Source organism: Solanum tuberosum, unplaced genomic scaffold (assembly GCF_000226075.1).
Source record: "Solanum tuberosum cultivar DM 1-3 516 R44 unplaced genomic scaffold, SolTub_3.0 scf00021, whole genome shotgun sequence".
Classification (NCBI taxonomy): domain Eukaryota; kingdom Viridiplantae; phylum Streptophyta; class Magnoliopsida; order Solanales; family Solanaceae; genus Solanum; species Solanum tuberosum.
This window is the reverse complement of record NW_006238947.1, coordinates 1,059,539-1,082,022: the sequence shown is the minus strand read 5'-3', so window position 1 is coordinate 1,082,022 and position 22,484 is coordinate 1,059,539. Positions and strand designations below refer to the sequence as shown.

General features: G+C 33.3%; 2 protein-coding genes across 2 annotated transcripts; one reads left to right on the top strand and one right to left on the bottom strand.

Annotated features, from left to right (window-relative positions):
* Nucleotides 1-4,072: 4,072 nt before the first annotated feature.
* Nucleotides 4,073-11,675, top strand: LOC102590051 (splicing factor 3B subunit 4-like). Its single transcript, XM_006341008.1, has 9 exons — nt 4,073-4,246; nt 6,277-6,325; nt 6,472-6,560; nt 6,698-6,754; nt 6,848-6,910; nt 7,123-7,188; nt 8,480-8,566; nt 10,526-10,619; nt 10,964-11,675. The coding sequence occupies exons 1-9, from the start codon at nt 4,142-4,144 to the stop codon at nt 11,443-11,445; spliced, it is 1,092 nt and encodes a 363-aa protein (XP_006341070.1). The 5' UTR covers nt 4,073-4,141; the 3' UTR covers nt 11,446-11,675.
* A 2,809-nt stretch (nt 11,676-14,484) lies between these two features.
* Nucleotides 14,485-17,118, bottom strand: LOC102589720 (transcription factor BTF3 homolog 4-like). The gene is made up of 6 exons (XM_006341007.2): nt 17,012-17,118; nt 16,045-16,112; nt 15,350-15,498; nt 15,207-15,263; nt 14,923-14,961; nt 14,485-14,830 (listed from the first exon to the last, which is right to left on the bottom strand). The coding sequence occupies exons 2-6, from the start codon at nt 16,110-16,112 to the stop codon at nt 14,655-14,657; spliced, it is 489 nt and encodes a 162-aa protein (XP_006341069.1). The 5' UTR covers nt 17,012-17,118; the 3' UTR covers nt 14,485-14,654.
* Between the last annotated feature and the right edge of the window lie 5,366 nt (nt 17,119-22,484).

The window sequence follows — 22,484 nt, the reverse complement described above, 5'->3', positions numbered from 1 at the left end:
AATGAATCGCTAGAAATATAAAAGCAACTTTTACCCGAGTTCTGTTGGCTATTTATTTTTGAGTTTTGAAGGTTGTGGTTGGCAGAGGTGGATTCGGAATTCTAGTTCTTTAATTTACTTGGTTCTAAACTAAATAATTGTACATATTTAATGAATTTTTTAAGATGTATACAAGGTTTGGACTAAAAAATTGGGTTCGGACAAATCCACAAGTTCTACACTAGCTCCTCCTTGGTTTGTCCTAATGGTTGGCCCAAGACAGATTTCACAATCATTATATCATATATCATATCATACTAGCAAAAAGTAGGAAGCAAAAACGTTTAAAGTTGAATGTTTAAAATAGCCTTAAAATGCATTGTTTCCTTAACATTAATGTTAAAATTTCATTATATTGCGATGAGTAATTAGTAGTATCAGTTTCTCATTATGTCTAACAAATCCCTGTAAATTCTATCATCTCCATGTTTACGTGGGAGAAATGGAACGTGATTGTTTGGTCTCATACAGTGCAAACTCGTTAATACATGAGCGCTTGATGATTTTCAGCGATCTATATGAGGCTAAGGTGAACTATAGATTCATTTTGTCGCTCAACTTGGTTAAGATATGAACTTGCCTGAGCTGTGGGTATGGTTAAATCTAATTTTGTTCTTGCTGTAATATCTTTTACATGAAGCGATGTTTAATTGAATTATTTAAGATAATAGAATCTTGATATAACAACTCAAACTAATTAGTGACCTAAAATAAAAAATAAATCGGAGACTTAATTTTTAATATTTTTTTATATTTGAGATTCAAAGTTATTTTTTTATTTTTAATTACAAAACTTTATTTTTTCTATGGTCTTAAACTAAAGATATATATTTATATACCAAAATATTTTTTAATCTTGTGGTCTTAAACATATCATGTGGAAGTTAATTTTAAAAATTGATCCAAAAAAAGAAATATTCTTTAATGTTTCAAAACAAACTAAAAAAAGATAATTAAATTACAAAATATAGTATAATTGTTTTTATTAAAAAAGGCTTATAATAATTTTATTATTACTAAAAATTTGAACCCTTCGAATTTAGGGCCTAAGACATATGCCTCAGTTTTATTTGTTTATGTTTTTCACATGCGAGCTAAATAACTATATATTTTGGTTTTTAGGTTTGCCAAAAATGTGGTTTGCTGGGATATGTGAAAAAATGGAGAAAATATAAGGACCGTAAAATGTCTTATGTATTAAAGCTCCTAATCCAGGTCAAGTGTTGAAATTCTTTATTGTGATGTTTCCTTTTGCCCTCAATGAGGAGCGTTTATAACTATGATTTATGTTTATAGCCATGCTTTATGATAATTGTAAGACCACAAGTTTAAGAAGACTTATAACTACACAAATGATATTTTTAAGACATCAATTCTTGAAAATCTTTCTTTTCCTTCCCAAATTCTGTAACGAGTCAAACTTCCTAAACTCTGTAATGAGTCAAACTACATCACGTCAACTATGAGAATTTATGTAGTAATATTTTTTTTATTTTCTTATATCTGAGATTCAAAGTTCTTTCTTTCTTTTTAATAACAAGGCTTTATTTTTTCTATGTCTTAAACTAAAGATATATATTTATATACCAAAATATTTTTTAATCTTGTGGTCTTAAACATATCATGTGGAAGTTAATTTTAAAAAAATTGATCCAAAAAAGAAACATTCTTTAATGTTTCAAAACAAACTAAAAAAAGACAAATAAATTACAAAATATAGTATATTTTTTTTGCTAAAAAGGTTTATTATAATTTCATTATTACTAAAAAAATTGGGCCTTTCAATTTGGGAAATTACAACTATGAGTTGTAGATTGACATTTGTTAGATGTGCAAAAAATAAGGAAAACATAAGGACCGTAAAAATGCCTTATGCATTAAAGAGAGCGTTTATAGCTCTGCTCTATGATATGTGTAAGATCACAAGTTTCAGAAGACTTATAACTACACAAATATAATGATATTTTTAAGATAATAATTTTCAGAAATCTTCCTTTTCATGTAACGGGTCAAACTACATCACGTAAAATGTAAAAGGAGTATGTTTTTGAGAATTTCTTTCATTTGCAAACACACCTATTACACTTCAATTTTTTTGCAATTTTTACATGATTTAAATATTATTTTTTTAAATAGTTAATGATGTGGTCGAATTATATTGGTCAAGTGTAAAAAATAGTTTATAAATTCGAAAATGTTTATAATTAAAAAAAATAGTGGCTTGAATAAGCACTAAGTTAAACTACAATGACATAGATGAACTTTTTTCTCAAAAGACTGATACATATTATTTGAGCTTTTTCTCTTAATAAAAAGACTTTTAAAAAAATCTCCAAGGCCCAAGTTATCAATTTTCTAAGTTTTAAAGTAAAACTTTGCCTAATATATTAGTTAGGATTTTGAATAAACTAGTCAAGTTTTTAAAACAAGATTGACGTTAGTGTATTTCAATCAAATTACTAATATCTTGCCTAACTGAAAATTACTTTTATTTACCAATATAAATAAATATTAGTACTAACAGATGTTATCTATGAAAGCTTGAGATTTTATGTCATAAATAAAAATTAAGTATGCAAGAAGTTTGTGTCGCGTTCATCTTTTTCGTTATTGTAATTTATAGCTATATTATTCTTATGACACAAATCTCTAGCTTCATTGAAAAACATGCAAGAGTAGTAATTAATATTTGTTTATTTCAGTAAAACATATTTTAAGTTAAAAAGATGTTATTGAAATACACTAACCTGAATCTTGTTTTTATAAACTTTGTTCAATAATATGAAAACTTGACTAACTTAATTCAAAGTCCTAAATGTTAGGGAAAATTTTATGGAAAACTTAGGAAATTGAAAGAAAAAATTGGATATTTAGAAAGAAGATTTCTTAAATTCTTAATCTAACCATTCAAAGATAAAGTTAAAGTCTATTTATTTATTGATTGGAAGATCAAATAATGAATAAATCCCATCCTTTCAGAATGTTTAAATCAATTTTGGTCTTCGAGGTAAAACTATGGATGATAAATAAGTTAAAGAAGGATATGGTAAAACATATTCAAATTGTTCAGTAGTTGTATTTTAAGTTGTGAAATGATGTGAGTTGTAAAAATTAAAGTCAACAAAAGCTATTGCAAATTACTTTCATAATCATTCAGAAAATCACATCAAATGTCTTAGAAGTCGGTTGATGGAGTTATATTATATGTATACATGTGAGCTTTCCTTGTTGGAATTAGTTTTGTTTTGTTATTGCCACATACTAAGAGCGACATAAAAATCTTCTTGAATAAATTGTCATTGCTTAGTTAGTTAGCTATTGATACGTTGTCGCCTTGCTGATGCCTTAAGAGCTTTGTAATTAGTTGATTAGTATTTCATGTTGATATGGACAACATAACAATTAGATTGACGTAGAAATCATGTGATTATAATAACGCCTATAAATAAGCTGCCTATGAGCCTTTGACGTATCTTGATGCCTATAGATAAATACGTAAATAAATAATTATATACTAATGACAGAGTGATTCTGAAGACCATGTACTTGATTCTATTTGTCAGTTGAACTCTTCTATTAATCACTTTGCCAATTAAATCGTTAAATTCATGAGAACACAATATTTTAAAACTCTCTCACTATTAACTGAATTTATGTGATATTAATATTGCTTAGTTGGAAAGTTATGCAATTGCATGTATTTGAAAGCGAGCAAATTGTGATTTAAAACCGAGTAAAATGTTGTGTTCTTATAAGTTTAAAGATTTAATTGAAAAATTGACAAGTAAGAAAGTTTAACTAGCAAACAGAGCCAAAGTATAGGTAGAGGCGGATCCACGCCTATAGGAGGGGTGTATGTGCACCCATTAACTTCAAAAACAGTGTACCCATAAGAAACATAGGAGTGTCTTTGTGCTATTGGCACTAGCTAGAAAACCACCAGTAATATTAGGTTCGAATCTAGCTAGTATTAATGCAGGCGAAATCTTCAAATCACGAGTCCGTCTTTTGAATACAGGTGTCCCAATCATTCCGACTATAATAATATGTGTCAATTGACTTAATTAAACGCCAAATCTTTTAGTGAAGGAGAGTTGTGAGTATGACGACCCGTATCGCCCCGGGTGTGGGAGCAAACCTTCTCGGCCAACACTCGGCGGAGCGCAACCAAGACGCCACCGCCTATGTCGGAAACCTCGACCCTCAGGTATCTCTCCTTCCTTCTAATCCTCCTAGGGTTTCGCTTTCTCGACGCTTCTGTCCAGTTTCCAGTATCTGGAATGGGACTAGTTATGAAATCCTACTAACAGAAAGAAATGGAACAGCTGATTCAATCACAACACAAATAGTCACTGTTACTGGCAGAATATGTAAAAAGTTTTATCTTTGCACCCTTAAATTGACAAAAGCTTCTCGAAAGATGAGAAGCAGAGCCAAATACTTCATCCATTCACTTTTACTTGTCAGTTTTTTGCTTTGTGAGGGTCAATTTGACTAGATAAGCTGAACCAGATTAATTCAATGTTTTAAATTTTAAAGTTTAGATGTTTGAAAACTATATGCAAAACACTATAAGTTGCAGTACTTTTAATATTAATATGATGAGAAAGTACATCTTAAAATGTTGGTTAAAATACATACAATTTGACGCTCAAGATGTTTCCCACTAAAATGGTTCAATTCATTTTCAACTTCCCCAAATTGACTGGATTAGTTGCTTCTTCTTTTGACTTTATGCTAATAGATTAGGTGATTTCCTGTTCCAATTTGATAAACCTGGGTATGACTAGCTTCCTTCTATAAATCAAACGTTTGTGTAATAGTTAATGCCAAATTAATGATGTCAATGTACGAGAAAAGAGTGAGGGTGACTGGATAGAAATTGGTTAATTATCTCTTGACTAGCTCCTCATAGACAATGTTCAACCACCTCTTCATTAGTTGAGATGCGCGCAAGCTTGCAATTTCAACCATTTTAACATACGTTTTGAAGCCTTTTCAAAGTGGCAATTTTATATGTCAAAACTTAGATGATTAATGTTCATTTATGAATTTTCATGGAACCACAATGTTTTATTCCCAAGCTAGAATAACTTGATAGTTGATACATCATTACCTAGATATAGGCACTATAAAATGTTTACCCTCCAGATGATTGTATAGCAACACTATGTTTTTTGGTAAAGTCTATACCTAACACTAAGTCCCCATCACAATCTGGTAATGGATATTTTCCTCTGCCTTATTCCTAGTTCTTCTAAGCAAAACTAGAGTTGTTCTCACCCAAGCCGTCTTAGAATTGTGGAATGAAAATGAAAGCAGACCAGCTGTATTCTTAATACCCAAAGGATATTCTTTCCCCAGTTATGGATCAGCTGTGGCGATTGACTTTTTATATAGAACAAAATGTTTGAGTTCAATGTTATCTGGCATCTATAATATCAAAATTTGTCCCCCTTAATCTTAGTATGACTTTATGTGGCCTGTTTTGCTGAAAGCTTGAGAATTCCTTGTTCTAGTATTGGTTTACATGAATGTTGTTACTAATATGTCCATAGCATACTGCTGATCTTCTGAGCTGTTGGATGAGGGGGAAGACCTAAAAAAGATGGGGGTCTATAGTACCTACTTGTGTCTGGTGGGCTATTTGGAGAGAAAGAAACCTCAGGTATCATGAGAATATTACTAACACTATTCAGAAAGTTAAAGAAAATTGCATTAACATGTTGTATTTTTGGTGTAAAGAAGATGATATAGAAGAAGTAAAACAGATGGCTGATTTCCTAGGATCTATGTAATTATGGATATAGCTTGTAACTTTTTGGAGAGCATACCCTTAATGCTGAAGAATACAACTTTACCTTTATCAAAAATAAAATAATTATGTCCATAGCATATATATATAGCTATGTGTCTGCTCAGCTGTTTGGTGAGGGTTTATGCCTTGACTCCTGTGTCTCTATGTGGACATGCCTCAACGTGTTTTTGAAGATTTTGTATATTAGTCACTTTAAAAACTTTGCCTCACTGTCTATTATTACTACCTCTGCAGTTTCTCGCTGTTTTTCCCCCCTTTGCAGTTAACACTATATTTGATGCTGGTGTCCCCTTTCACTAGCTCCTTCCTGATTATCTCCTTCTGTTTTTTATACCTTGTTGCAATCAGGGTTGACTCAGAAAATTGAGATTTTTTTTTCTTGATTCAGGTTACTGATTTTTTTTTTTTTTGATTGGTAGATTACTGAAGAGTTGTTATGGGAGTTGTTTGTTCAAGCAGGTCCAGTAGGTATGTCTAATTTTTTTACTGAACAGCTGGCTTCTTTAACATCCTCTTTGTTTTTGAAATTTTCATCGGCATCCTCTTAGCCTTTTTTAAACTTTTGGAAAATTTAGATTCTTTTAAATCTCATTTGTTCCCTATATAATTTGCAGTCAATGTCTATGTCCCCAAGGACAGAGTTACTAATGCTCATCAAGGATACGGTTTTGTGGAATTCCGAAGTGAAGAAGATGCTGACTATGTAAGTGTTGGTTGTTTTTCCATTTACACTTTTTATTTGCTGAAGTCTTGTTATCTGTTATATTTTTTAGCCATGGATTTAGTTTTTGATATTCTTGCTCTCTCTCTCTCTCTCTCTCTAAAGCATTACCGATGCAGGCAATAAAGGTACTGAATATGATTAAACTTTATGGGAAACCAATACGAGTGAATAAGGTAATGCTATGACATTGATGCATCTCCCTTGCTATAGTGATTTTTCTTACATATTTTACATTTTATTTAATCCAACAATTTATCCTTGTACAGGCATCACAAGATAAAAAGAGTGTTGATGTTGGTGCCAATTTGTTTGTTGGGAACCTTGATCCTGTAAGCAATAGATATCTTTGATAGTATTTTACAAACTCTTTTCCTTTTTGAGAAAGATATACAAACTCTCGTACTATTCTCATTCAAATGTGTCTGGATGTCGACATTGGATAGCAGCTTTTATTTAGGTGTATGACATCACCTGCATATATAACCTTGTTCATGATAGCACTTTTGGTAACTTATAAAATCCTTTTCGATCTTATATGCAGGATGTAGAAGAGAAGCTTCTATACGACACTTTTAGTGCTTTTGGGGTTGTTGTTTCAAATCCAAAGGTTGAAGTCATTTCCCTTCTATTTTCATATTATTCATGATTCTTCATTTTGCTGCTTTTTAAGATGTGTGTAAACTTCCTACTTAGTCAAGAAAAAAGGGGGTTTATTTTTTGTTTATTAATTCTCGCCTATTTTGTATCCATGCTTCAAATTATGTTATGAAATTATAGCAATCTGCTAGTGTGTATTGTATTGTACATCCTCTAGCAAACATCTTTCCCTTTGAAGTAGATTCCTCCAGGTTCTCTATTGTCCTTCCCTTTCTTTTTACGGGGGTAGGGGGCTGGGGGAGGGGCGAAAAAGTATGGTTCCTTGCAATGTTATTAATGATTGTCCTCCTTACTTAGCATAGAGATATTGACCTAATGGCTAGTGCACTATGATTTAGTTGAATATTGAGCCTTTTTTTGTTCATTTAATAATCAATATGGATCATTCGAATTATTCCCCTCCAAAACACATAGCACTAGCGGATTATCAAAAAGCTGGAGGTGGTTCACTTTTACACCACCTTGCCTTGCCATCTGTAGGTGGTCCACTGTTACACCACCTTGCCTTGCCATCCTATTTCTGCATCACTTCAGACAGCCCCTCATTACTTTGTTATCCATCATATTAGTAAATGCTTCTGGTATTAATATGATGAACATGCATCTAATATTTGTCTTCTTTCCATAAAAACATTTTGAGATGTTGATCCATTACATCTAGTGCCTTGCCTCTACAACCTTGTTATCTGGTCGAAAGCACCTTAACAAATATCTTACTGTTGTTTCCCACTGGACTCATTAATATAGTCTTTGGTTTTTAATGGTCTTTGGGATAAGTGCAATCAAAAATGGATTGGAACTTCTAATTACTTTCCCACGTTTTAGCATTGGTGAAATAATGGCCTTTTTGAAGCCACCAAGATAGCCTTTCCTACCGCACAGCTTTTAAGAACCTCCCAGACTTGCTAGTTAACTCCGTCTCTAGCTCATTTCCAATATTTCTTCTTGCTCCGCAAACTTCCCTGAATGCTTGGCGAAATCAGGAAAAACTTTATCCTTCTCCTGAATGGCTGGCAGCTCATCCATCAAACTTATCCTCTTTGTATGAGAATTCATTTAGCCAAACATGCTAGACCAGCTTGAATGACAAACTATGCATATATATATATATATTATTTATTTATTATTATTATTATTTTTTATTTTTTTATTTGTATAAGTTACAATGCATACATTTTACTAGGACCACATAGTTTACTTACCATTTACAGGTGATCTTAATGTCTTATCTTTTCTTCCAGATAATGAGAGATCCCGAGACAGGGAACTCCCGTGGTTTTGGTTTCATTAGTTATGATTCATTTGACGCCTCTGATGCAGCAATTGAGGTAGACTGTCCTTTTACCTCTTTGCTTACCAACCACAACTTGAAAAGCTCTATGATATGTTGCGATTTACAAGTCCAGAGAAGTTCATATATAAGTATTATCTATTGCTTTGACTTGGAGCCTGTGATGTGTGTGAAGATCTGTCTTCTTTTAAAGTCTTGATTATAAATTAAGATACATTTCTAATCAGACTTGGGAGGATAAGCTATTTGCATGATATGGAGGTTATGCTGTATTAGAAATGGAGTATTTTCCTGTCTGGTTTGTACTATTATTTAATCTGGTTTAATCATAATACAATCACAACATTGGTGCTTCCTTTCAATGTCTGCAAGACAAGTCAAATGGTTAAGTAGTTGCCGCAATCAATTGTTCTATATGATTTGAGATTGTCTCCAAGTTAATGATAAAAGGGTTGAGTTTGGAAACCTTTTGCCCCAAATTATCCGTGTCTGACTTTGTATAGGAGATGGAAGCTTGTGTTTCTTTAAAAATTGTGTAATTGAACAATCAGATATAGTAGAAGTTGTACCCCTCGAGTATAGTTAGGTATGCATGTATATACGTTAATTGTTATTATGGATCAGTTGTGACTAGTGTGTAAATACTTTGAAGCATATACATATTTCGTCCCCCCCCTCCCTTAGCCTCAAAGTTTGCATATCTGCTTTAAGGTTTTAGTATAATAGTAGTGTCCTTGGGACAAAATAACTTTAGTTTTACCTTGCATATATAATACTCCCTCCGTTTATGTGTTTTAGTTTGACTCGGCATGGAATTTAAGAAAATGAAGAAGTCTTTTAAATCTTGTAGTCTTAAACTAATGATTTGTGTAATGTATCAAAATCTTAAATATGCCATGTAGGATGTCAGGTGTGAAATTTTACTAAATATAGAAATTGACATTCTTTTTGAAATAAACTAAAAAAGAAAGTAACACAAACAAATTGAAATGGGGGAATACATTATTCTTGGATGAAGTGGCTAAAATTCATTGATTCTCTACGTCTTTCCTTTTTCCTTTCCTTCAGCACCTCTCCTTTGCCTCAGAGTTTGCATCTCTGCGTTAAAGGTCCTAGGATTATAGCTTGACCTTGCATCTAAGGGACAACAACTAAAAGGAGAGTTTTCTCATCTAATATTGGGCAGTCTTGAGTTTAAATATCAGTTGAGGGATTAGGAAGGTCACGTTTCTGATGGTTGTGGTAGAAACAAAAATGAAGATGTTGGAAAATTAGTGTACAGGATGCAATATGAGTAATGCCACAGAAGTCAGTACATAGGATCTGCAATCAATTCCTGACAGCATCTATGGAGAATCATTCTGATATGCATATTTTGGACAGTTTGCTTAGAATTCATAGATGTTTTGAAGACAGAATTATCACAGTTTCTTTTGTGAATTTCAAATTTTTGCAGAATTTGTTTTTGTGGTGCAAGTATCTGGCTGTATATGAGTGTGAGCAACTGATGGACTTCCTAGATTCCCTACATTTTTAGGGATTCTGATACATATTGTGAAACCTTATGAGGCACCCTCTGGGTGCTGTGGCAGTCTGATAGCAATAAAATATCACTTACAAAAATAGTAGTGTGCAGGATGCATCTTCCAAGCGTTGAATATCTTATCTCAGACAAGTTTAAGTGGTCAATGTGATGATTTGAACTGTTTCTTATTCTAGTGCCTAATTTGTAACTTGATCTAATTGGCACCACTAAACCAGCTTCTTGAAGTCCTGTTAAATATGAGGACCCTGTTATTGGTAAAGATACAACTTCTCCCATGTGGTGTACTTGAGTTCAAACTTTGCATCTTCATCTGACATTTACTAGTTTACATGTTTGGAGAACTCTGGATTTTTAATGTACTGTTGCTTTTGAGGTTTCAAATCCTTAGTCCATGCCAGATGCTTTCTAGCTGATGAATCTGGACTGACTTCCAACTTGGTGTTTCTGCAGGCAATGAATGGTCAATATCTTTGCAACCGCCAAATTACAGTGTCCTATGCCTACAAGAAAGATACTAAGGGGGAACGTCATGGCACCCCTGCTGGTAAGAGTTTATGTTTATGATAAAGAAGTTGAGAATGCTAGGATTTGGATACTTGTCTTCGATCAAGATTGTTGAACTCTGCTATGCTTGTGCGATCACAATTTGGAAATGTCATTTGAATTCAAGTAGTGATTTGGAACCAAAAGCCTGTAGAAGACTCAGTATTTTGAAATTCTTCAAAGTGGGTAACAAGGGGAATGAGTGAGGTGTTTATCAAAATGCACGAGTTGCTGTTATATGTCTTCTCGGTGTTTTGAATTTCAGGAACTTTATTATCCTTTTTGTTTTAATTGTGCAATCATTACTTTTCTAATACATTCTGATTTGTTGTGGATGATATGCAGAGAGGGTTTTAGCTTCTAGTAATCCAGGTACCCAGAAAAACAGGCCTCACACCATGTTTGCAAGTGGACCCCCAACACTTCCCGGTGTTCCACAAGCCAATGGTGCGGTTGGTGCTCCCATTCCCCCACGGCCTTTTGCAAATGGTCCTATGCCTCCAGCTCCTGTTCCAACAATCCGGCCACCACCTATGCAGCCTAATGTCTACCCACCAATGCAGATGCCTCCACCACAAGCTTGGCAGGGACAGCCTATGCAACCAGGTCCAGCTGGCATTCCGCAGCAGCAAATGCAATTCAGAGGAATGCCACCTCCACCTCCCCCACAGATGGCTCCACCTCTAAATAGGCCCCCTCCACCACCAGCTGCAATGGGTGGTAATGTTTGGCGTCCGCCACCACCACCTCAGCACTTTAATGGTGGTCACCATGCTATGCCCCATATGTCGATGCAGCCACCCCCTCCACCACCTGCACCCGGTTGAGAATTTGGAACCCCAAATTCTGTATTAACTTTGATGTATTCATTTCTGGGATAACATGTTTTTATACTAGTGCATACGCTGTAAAAAAGTGTAACGTTGAAATTTCAACGTTTAAGCCGAGGATTGGTTTGATATGGAACTAACTTTTGCTTTTGATCTCTATTATCGGAGATGATATGTCCGGTATGATTGTTGAATTCTGTGAAAATGCCCATATACATGTTAAATTACACTGATAGTGTAATTTTTTTGTAATGTATATGCATGTCGATGATTTAAAATTAGATACTAAAATTTAATTTCAGTTTAGTGAACCCTCCTTTGCTTTTTACTTGTTCAAGATACTAAAATTAGATTTTTCTTTTTATTTATCCATTTTAGTTAATGAAGAATTTATCATTTTCTCTCGATATTAGCCTTTTCACAAATAATTACTTACTCTAGTTCCTTTTACTTGTTCTTACTAAAATAGATGCTCAAACATAGTTGAACGAGTATATTTTTTTCATTTGCCCTTAGTAAAAATTAATAAACATTGACTAACTAGTATATAAAACCTAATGCAAAGATATTTAAACCAATAGAGCCTTCTAGATGGATTCTTCGTGCGACCTTTCATGATCTTCGTGCAGCTGCTGTAGGATTAATGGACACTTTGCCAGAAGTTTATGTGAATCAGCGCGATGTACCATTATTGGTGTTCCAAGGACAACGATTGATCAAAACTCACGCGTTGAGTGACTGCAAAATCAATGATTCACGGGTTAAGGTTGACATTTGCAGCAAGTTGAGAAGTTGATGTACCAATATAATATTCCAACAAAGGGGTGTAAAACGACAACCCTTGACAGCAGTGGCTCCACCACTACTTCCACCATTCTAAAGAGGTCCTTCATGTATGCAACTAGCACCTTTGCCAGATTTGATTATGTTAAGAGTCTGCATAGGGAATGGACCAATGGTTTATTTATATGGATTCAAACCTTACTCCCCTCATGAGCTAGATTTTGAGGTTAAGTCTGATCTCTTTGTCATATCTTAAAATGGTATTAAAGTAAAGTTCCACTCCATTTGGACTTACAATCAGTACTCCAGTTGCGCCTGGGTGTGAAGGGAGTTATTAGAGTGAGTTGAAGTCTCACATTGATTGGAGAACGGAGTAGTTTGCTTATATGGACTTGATAATTTTCCTCTCATGAACTAGCTTTTGAGGTAGAGTTAATCTCAGGTGTCATATCATGTCTTGACAGATAATTGCTAATTTTCTCTACTGCTTGTCTGTTAATTGCACTTTATTTGCCTACCCCTTAAAACTCATATCAGCATTTAATCTGAAATAGGAAAAAAAATCTGCATAAATAGATAGATAATCAAACTTGCATGCAGAGTTAAAAGTTTCTTCTTCTGTTTTCAGATTATCTGTGACAAATGCAAATTGCAAGAAGCTTTTCCTGAGAATGATGATGGTACATGCAACTGCGCGGCGCTATCCATAAAAAATGTCTTTGAGAAAATAGCAGGTTTGTCTGAATCCTCTATTTCTCCCTTTTCTTCCAATCCTTATGCATCAGAGCACAACTTTACTACTTCTGTATAGCTATACGTCTGCAGGCTCATATTTTATTTATGAAAACTTATTCCTAGAGAAATGATAATTTGCAGTCCCATCATATGATGAAGGCTGGTTTTGCATATTTTGCAAGTGTAAGAAGGAAATAGTAGAAGCAACAAATGCTATAGTAACTGAGGTTGAGTAATCTACTGTGACTTTCCATATAATCATTTGTTCACCCTCTCCAAGAATTATCTATTAATCGGGGTAAGGAGTCGTTATGCCCTGAACAAGATTGGCTATCTGACGATGACTGTGATCCCAAAAAGGTTGCTAGTCACAGTAGTACTAATAGTTGAGAGTGAAGCAAGCAGTGGAAGCGTGTTAGGATCGATCACATGAGGATGAATTTCTAGCTTTAGCTGGAAAGCCAGAAGATGGCAGCAGTGGACTTGCAACAAAATATAATGTACAAAATTGTAACCTTGTGTAGTAGACCAGTTTCAGTTATGCTAATTGACACAAACTAAAAATGTGGCTAAATGAGTTCAAGCAGTATTCAAAATTTTGAATGTTATGTGACCTCCAAGTGCCTCATGAGCCTGTTGGATGCAAGTAGGTTATTGCAACAACTTATTGTAACTAGTACAAAGTACTTTTTTCATCTGCTAAATGATACTAATTGATAATCTTGTCAATAGTCATGAGCCATATTGCTTGTACAGTTATACTTGTTTGCTGTGTACTAAACGTTGAACAAATGGATGGTAACGTACTTTTTAATTACCTTCCAAACCTTGCTCCATTAGCTGGAAAAACACTTACCTTTCTTGTGATCAACGGAATTCTTTGAAAAATAAACATTGGAATCTTCCTTTTGGTTTTAAAACTGCACTTAAAATCCCAGAATTTCCTCAGCAAAGTGTGAAGGTAATTAAGAGAGAAGATAACTTCAACAAGTTAACGAGCTACTTAAAAACAGTTAGTGTACTACTCGAGATTGTGATAGGGAAGTAGTAACCACAATCATTCTTTATCAAAAGTCTTTAAGAGTTTTTCTTGGTGCGAATAGAAATCAATCAAGACCAAAGCAAATACCAAACACTGGGTGGAATTCCAAAAGAACTAGTCACTGGTTGAGAGCTCCCTATAAAGCAATCTCAGAACTGTTACTGCTTGGCCTGTTAGTTGCTAAGCTCAAATAGCATTAGCCTTGGCCCCTATAATTATTACAGAATTGTTACCTCATGACAACCAAAATGACTGTTCAACCTCAATTACACAACCTGCTAAGCCCCCATCATACACAAAACATAAGGACATCAGCAAAAAGCAGAAAGTTTTTCCCCATGTGTGTCAAAAGGAGACCTATGTAATCACGCATTCTTACTATAAAGACTAGCCTGTATAGAATAACAGATACTATGACATATTCTTACTATATAAAGACTAGCTTGTATAGAATAACAAATACTATGACATAGAAGAAGGCAGCAATGCTGAAATAGAGGATTATGCTTTGAAGGGCAAAGTAGCTTACTATTAAAAGCATTTAAGAATTCTTTTGAGATGTGTCACAATAGAAATGAAATAGAACACTCAAAAGCCAAGGCAAAATCTAATATCAGAACACTGGAAAGTAAGTTCAACAAAACCTTCAGGAAGTGTGGCCCTCCTCAGCGGCAGCTTCAAAAGTTTCACCAGCCACAAGTTCTGGTACATCATCATCATCTTCCTGTGCTGCAACAGCACCTGCAGCCGCATCTGCAGCACCAGGTACCTGCTTCTGGAACTGCTCAGCCAACTTCTTCAAATTCTCCAAATTATCAGGACCTGAAAATTGTAATTTTCAACAGTCAAAACATATACTTAATTGTTCAAGGTTTCTCACGACTCAAAGTGTAGGCTAAAAAAATGGCACATACCCAGCTGGTGAATAATTTGAGGGAGAATATCCTGCAATTCTGCAAGAGGAAAGAAATATTGCTTAGAAATTCTTATGCGCGTCCCCAAGACATAGTCAAAAGGAGTTAAAACCGTAAGGAAGCACAAATCCGCTATCAATCAAGGACTCATGTGTTATAGACCCAACAGAAAGAATGCTAGTCTCAAAATCAAATTTGTTTTGTGGCATAGTTATAACTAATAAATCATATGTTGAGGTTACATTCAAATGGTGCAAATCATGAGAAAAGAACAGAGCACATACTCTTTGTCTGGGGGGCTCCACTGACAACCCATGTATTTGCAGCAATTGATGCTTGAACTGAACAGAATCCAAAACAATGGTTATTAGAATGGCAATAAAGCAACAGATGACTAAACTATGTGAAACACAGATTATATTAATACCTTTGGGGTTACTGAATTGGATAACAACATCCTCTTTGAAAATGTTGACTTCTTCAATAGCAGGAATGGCATTGACACCTATTCTTTTCAACGTGCTCTGTAGTCTTTTGTCATCGGTTGTAGTTGTCTTGTGTACGGCTTTCTTCTTTCTGCAGAAGTAGCACTAATTCAGCAAACAGGAATGAAAAAAATAAGATGCCCCTTATCAATACACTTCTCATGTCCCCTTTCTCTCCCTTCCTCACTCAATTTGACCCTTGGACAAACACTTGTTAGTCATTACTAATTTAAGTAGGCGTTTGGGCATTAGATTCCAAATATTTTTCATTTTATTTGTAATTTATGAAATTGGAGATGAAGATGAAGTTTTGTTTGATTATATACTTTTTGCAAAAGAGAGAATCAACTACTTTATTTGGAATTTATGAAGATGGAGTTGGAAGATAGGTTTGGAGCACTTTTTCAAACTTGGAATCAAACTCCAAGTTAGAATTGGAAATTTTATAATCAAACACTCATTTTGTAATAAAGTGAGCAGCTCTCAAGGAAAAAGGGAATAATTATCATGGCAAAACAGGTTCTCAAGTAATTGCAATCTTTTAAGTTAGCAACAAACCCACATTCTTTCTCAACACATTAACACAAACTATTTCCATGTCGCAACAGTCACAGAAACTACAGAAAACTAAACATACCTTCTCACGGTACCCTTTCCACCGGTTCTAACCGAACCGGCCATCTTTTGCAACTTTTCTACATTCATCTGTCCCAGAAAAACACCAAAAGTCAATATTTCTCAATAACAGGCAACAAGAAACTGGCATATTTATTGCATTTGTAACAACCTCCATGACCATAAAACTACACTAAACCACATCCAGAAAATTCACAAGTTAAAAAAATAAATGCTTCTATATAAGAAGCTTAACACACAAGCATACATGAATGTTATAGCTAACAACAAGTACCAACTTGACAAAGACAAGACTATGAAACAACACATCCATATTCTAGGGTAAACCAGTTTTCTAAACTATTAAATTGGTCATTGATATGCAAAAAGAAGATAACAAAATAAGTAAGTCTCCCTGCAAACTATAGAAAGACAAAACAGAACCACTTAAATGCTTAGGGGAGCTACCAAAATCAAGAAGTAAAGAAGTATCATTAAATAATTGGTCATTTATCCCCTCATGTAGTTATAAAGTATGAAAAAAATTCATTTAAAAATTTTACAAAATCATGATCAAAATCCACATAAAAAATACAAGCTTCATCCTTCAAAAATCAAAAGTCCACCATTCTGTGTCATCTAACAGAAAGAAAAATCCCCATTCTACCATACACACAGTTCTACTATAGAAAGAGTATACAGTCAAAGTTCCACCATAAAGCTAGCAACTTTTTTTTCATTTTTCAACAGATTAAGATCCAGGAAACATAAACCAAATCTAATTAATAATATCAATTCATCCAAACCCCATCAAAAATTCAAACACAAACATAACATTCAATACTATTACCCAAACAAAAAGTATACACATAACACACAGAATTCATCATAGACATGTACAAACAAAGAGAGAAAAAAACCAAGAAAATCATAAAATTGGACACCCATTAGAGAGATTAGGGGGTAGGGGGAGCCATAGAGAAGCTAACCTTGTGAGGAGAAGACTGAGCTAAAACCCTAGCCGCAGACAAGAGGGAAAAAATGGAAGACAAAAGGAGAGTTTGCTTGGGTGAAGATAAAACTATATATCGTATAATGTGAGAAGTTTTCAGTTTCCGGTTTTGCCCTCAACACTTTTTCAATAAGTACGTATGTATCCCCTCCTTTTTTTGCATTTCTTCTCTTGGATAATCAAAAATCGAACTAAATCGACAGACTATATTGATATTTTAGTTTAATGATTTCATTTAGTTTTAATTATAAAAAATTAAAAATGTCTGATTTTTCAAAGATTTAAGTAAACTAAATTGATGGACATTTTTTTATACATAGCTTCTATATAATACAATATCTTTTAATGTGATAAATACATTCTAATACAGTTTATAAATAACTATATAATTTAGCGAAGGTTTTCAATAATTACCTAATTTGGATCAAATGAGAAACTTATGGGTTACAATCCCTTCTCGACCTCTGAAAAATCCAAAATCATAGTCAAATGGTAAATCTTGATGAGACGAATATAATGCACCAAAAATCGTCTCAAAATTTCATCTACAACTCAGAGAAATCTCAAATTTATGCGCAATTACTCGAGCGAAATCTCAAAAGCAAAGTGCTATTCATTTTCAAAATATTTCTCAATCAAATTCGATTATGATTCATGATGTATCACCTATTGGGAATAATATGTCATCAATAAATCTATCTCACCACAAATTTCCAGAAGATTCTTGTTGTTTGAGAAGTATCAACTGGTAAAGATTGACGAAATTTCATTTTGTATATTATTATATATGAGTGTATAGATACTTCTGTAATTTTGGGGTAAACCAGTTTTCTAAACTATTAAATTGGTCATTGATAAAACAATATGGTTACAAATTCTGCTCCTCCTTAATTTGATTCTTCTCTCTTATAATTTCTCTGTGATTCAAGGGTCATAGTGACGTATTTCTCAAACTAGGATGAGATTTATTTGATCTGCATTATCTTTTGAATATTCCACGATTGTGAATATTCCATGAATTTGCAGAATATTCGAGATGCCTCTTCTAAAGGAATATATTACCTTTTATATGCATGAGTTAGGGTTTAGGATAGAGTAGCCTCTAAGAATTCTAACTGAAATCAAATACATCTTGTAGAGTCCCATAAATTTTCTATGTCTACACTATCCAATTAAAGGTTTTTGAATCTTCGTATCCTCTTGATGACGAAATACACAATTAATGCAAATTTATATTTCGACGAATCAACCCCGCTAATGCAGTTCCTTAGCTTGACAAGATATCGCTAGTTGTTGATTTTTTATCACTAATTGTGCCTGAAATTAACTAAGTATTTAAACATCATCAAAGGCTGTGAAATTTTGTGTGTTGAACATTTGGAGGAATAAAGGGAACTTGTGAAGGAATAGAAGGAACAGGTTCTTCATTGGAAGACTGGTTGTTTGAGCAACAATCGGAAGCTCAATTGCCCTTAATACCATGTTGATGTTGGATATTTTGTAATATATAGAGGTTTTAAATTGAACAGACACATTTGTTCGTGAAAGAACATGACTATTATAAAAAGTCATTTGTTCATGAAATAAAATGACTATTACGAAAAATCATTTGTTCATGAAAGAACATGACTGTTATAAAAAGTCATCTATTAAGTTTTATAAAATATAAAGACTCTCCAGAAGTAGCCTAAGAAAAATATACATGTATATACAAGGATTTTATTGTATCCGGAAGAGAATGACTTGTATTTTCCCCAATATGTATACGAGCAATATTTCTTTAAGGAAAGTGATTCTTCATGCATCAAAATTATCATCTTCTTCAGCTATACTTCCTAAAGCTATGGACAGTAATGATGGTTTAGAGAATAACTCGAAAGAGATATTCAAACAAAAGCTTTTGACGTCTCTTCTTTGGGGTTGAAGCCAATGGTCCATGGAAACACTTAAATTGGTGTTGTATACTATTGTAGAGTGGACAATTAACATATTTAGCAGCATCTAATGCATAATCATCATACCTATCAAATCTAACCAATATATGTCGACGTGCAAGCCATAAGATAAGTTTCCGAAAAACACTTTTTTTAAAAATAACTTCTATCATATCAGACACACATATCAAATAAATAAAGAGTAGCTTGCCTTGTGATTACAAATTTATATAGAAGCATAAACTGGATAATCAGAATAAACCTGATCAAATTCATTGCCATGACAAGGATAAAATGAACAACAAAAATATGAAGAAAATCCTAAGAGATCTTACCTGAAAGCCAATATGAGCACAATAATATGAAGTGTATCACATAAATGTTAAGGTAATACAAAATATTCTGATAAATTAAGATGCAATATAATCAATCTCCTATATGATATATCACCAGTCAAACAAAAGGTTATGTAATGACAGGGTAAATGGGTTCGATACTTAACAAAACAATAATTTCAAGTCAAGAACTGAATAAAAGCCTATAATCTAATACCGGCCGTTAGTTCCAAATGAAAAAACAAAAATAAACCAGCAGCCCAAGTCATATCAAACAAAATAATCTCCAAAAACATGAAACATGCAATTTCCATTTGAGAAAATAACTTTTCCACTGCAAAGAGCCTCATGGAGTTGTCACTGATAGACACGATAGCATTGGATCATCATATTGATGATTCGTCATAATGATTCTCTATTCTTGAGAATTGGGCGTTTGATGCCCCTGCCACCTGCATATGTAGGTTTAAGGTAAACTATCGAGGAGATTATGAGTGTGACGATATTTTATTTTATTTTTAAATTAAGTCATTACTAAGTTTTAAGAACATCAATGTGGAAAACTTGTTTTACAAAGGAGGAAAATGACTACTTCAAGTATATACATTAATCTTTTTTTAATACTAAAAAAATTCATTAAAACACTACCCGATTTGAAAAGGGCTCGTTTGATTTGAAATAAGTAAGTTAAGAGTATAGTCCCAACCAAACATAGAAAAAATGAAATTTAATCCCACGTCTGATATGGATATATAATACAAAAATGATTTAAAATTTATACTAATTTTACCTAAAACCAATAATCAAACACAAAGTATATGTAATACCAAATTAGATAGAAGCACTAACCTGATCATCAGAGTAAACTTGATCAAACTCAGTGTCGTGTTCATTAGGTAGGTTAGCACTTAGAGGTCCAAGATTCTGGAAGAGATAATCCGTGTTATTGAAATTTAAATATGCATCACAAATTTATACTAATTTTAGCTAGAACCAATAATCAAACACAAAATATATGTAATACCAAATTAGATAGAAGCACCAACCTGATCATCAGAGTAAACTTGATCAAACTCATTGCCTTGCTCATTAGGTAGGTTAGCACTTGGAGGTCCAAGATTCTGGAAGAGATAATCCATATTATAGAAATTTAAACATGCATCACAATTTTCCTTCTCATTTGAGTTACTCCCTTCAACATAATTCTCATACGATGCCACATCAGTATTTCTTGGACCAGACATGATTGGTTCACCAACATGTTGTTGGGAATTTGCATTCACATTTGTTGCTCCCAGACCATTAATAATAACATTTCCAACATAAGTATCAGACACCATTGCACTACTTGAATAAGTTGTCACATTGTCCACAAGGACATTCAAGTTGTAGTTATTAATTATTGCATTTCCAATGTATGTACTAGACATTATTCTGCTACCTGAATATGTTGCTCCCTGGGCCACATTGAGATCAAAGCTGTAATTTTTTTTAGTATGATTATCTCCATTGTTAAGTGTCATACCAGGCCTAAAATTAGTGTTCCCAATAATTGAGTCTTGTAGTCCCTGTGAACCCAACATTTCAAATAATGGTCAATATTGCTGTTGTAGCCCAGCACTAACATTAGTTTGGGGAGACAAAAATGAATAATTAAATGAATTGTCAATGCTGAGGTAATAGGTTGAACCTGAAATTGTGGGTGGTAGAATTTATTTTGAATTGAACTCTCTCCTTGAGAAAAAATATTGTTGGTATTATTAGTAGGAAATGGAAACTCTGGGCCTCTTTGGATTTGATCTGGGTTCCACTGTTGATTTGGTACATTTGCGTGAAGATAAGGCATTACCCCATATTTTCGAAAGCTACTTCTTGTTTCTTGAGAAACATTTGTGGATTGCTTTATTGATAGGTGACGCATATATTTTCTCTCTTCTGGAGATCTCCAATTGTTGCGACGACATTTCTGAGAGGTTATATGAAAACAATAAAAAAAGAGTAGGCCATGGATATATTTATCATCTGTCTCATTGTTATTTAGGTGTATTTGAAATGACCGGAGTCATTTATAAAAAAAATAAAAATTGACATTTGGTAATTACTGAATGATAAAAAAATTTCAAATAATATGAATTAAAGATTGATAGTAATATTATTCCATTGAACTATAAAATAATAGAAATTAGCAACGAATAATTAAATTCTATCAGTAAACATGTAACAAAAGTCTATGGTTAATCTTTTTTAACGAGTGAGTGTTTTAATAAGACTTTCAAGTACTAAAGATTGATAGAAATGTCTAATAGTTTACTGACAAAAGTGAAATATAATTATATTTTTTGTGCTTTGGATACAAATTAAAATTAAGATAGTTGTAATAAAAATAATCAAAAAACCCTTTGGTGAAAAAATTTGTCCAAGGAAAACAATTTCTAGCAATCAAATACGAGAAATAATGATATAATTTTTAATTTTTAATTTTTAATTTTGCAAAATAACTTTCTCCATACTACACACGTACAAATGATACATAATTTACCACTCAGTTTTTTTTAAAGATGTACCTGCAGGTAGCTTGCAACTTGCATCCTAGTAAGACCAGACAAGTTCATCACTTCAAGAATCTTCTTGGGGTAACATCCTACATAATCCATAAGAATGTAAGTTTAATTTAATAACTATAATATTCTCATATCCAGTTGTGATATATCTAAATAAGAAAATCACTATGCTTTAATTCTAAATAAGTGGACGTTAGCTAGACATATAAACTCTTATTGTTCATATCGTTCCATATAATTGAATTGTCAAAAATAGTTATTATTAAAGTAAACTTACGTCCTTCTCCAAGTTGGTGTACAACTTGTATAAATCTGGCATGAAGATCCTCAGTCCATTCTCTGTAGTCCTTTCGCCTAACAATTGTATCAATAACATTGTTTTGTCTTTCTACTTCGTTATTCTCTTTCATGTTTTTTGTACCTCTCTTCCTCTGTAGCGTGTATTTTCCACTTAATACAACATCGTTTCTAGCCTCATGAATATTATTGCTCTGTTCCTTAGTATAAGAGACATTTTTCTCTTCAGGTTCTTTATTTTCTACAACAATATTATTAGTACTGATATCAACAAACTTCATCTGATATTTATGATTTCCTGATCCTTTTCTCGCTTTCTCTCT

Excerpts from the sequence above, each read along its gene's own strand:
- LOC102590051 (XM_006341008.1), top strand. The coding sequence starts at position 4,142 with ATGACGACCCGTATCGCCCCGGGTGTGGGAGCAAACCTTCTCGGCCAA. Across the intron at positions 4,247-6,276 it reads TCGGAAACCTCGACCCTCAG|ATTACTGAAGAGTTGTTATG; the intron begins GTATCTCTCCTT and ends TTTGATTGGTAG. Across the intron at positions 6,911-7,122 it reads TTGTTGGGAACCTTGATCCT|GATGTAGAAGAGAAGCTTCT; the intron begins GTAAGCAATAGA and ends TCTTATATGCAG.
- LOC102589720 (XM_006341007.2), bottom strand. The coding sequence starts at position 16,112 with ATGAATGTAGAAAAGTTGCAAAAGATGGCCGGTTCGGTTAGAACCGGT. Across the intron at positions 15,264-15,349 it reads CCAATTCAGTAACCCCAAAG|TTCAAGCATCAATTGCTGCA; the intron begins GTATTAATATAA and ends GATTCTGTTCAG. Across the intron at positions 14,962-15,206 it reads TGGAGCCCCCCAGACAAAGA|AATTGCAGGATATTCTCCCT; the intron begins GTATGTGCTCTG and ends TTCCTCTTGCAG.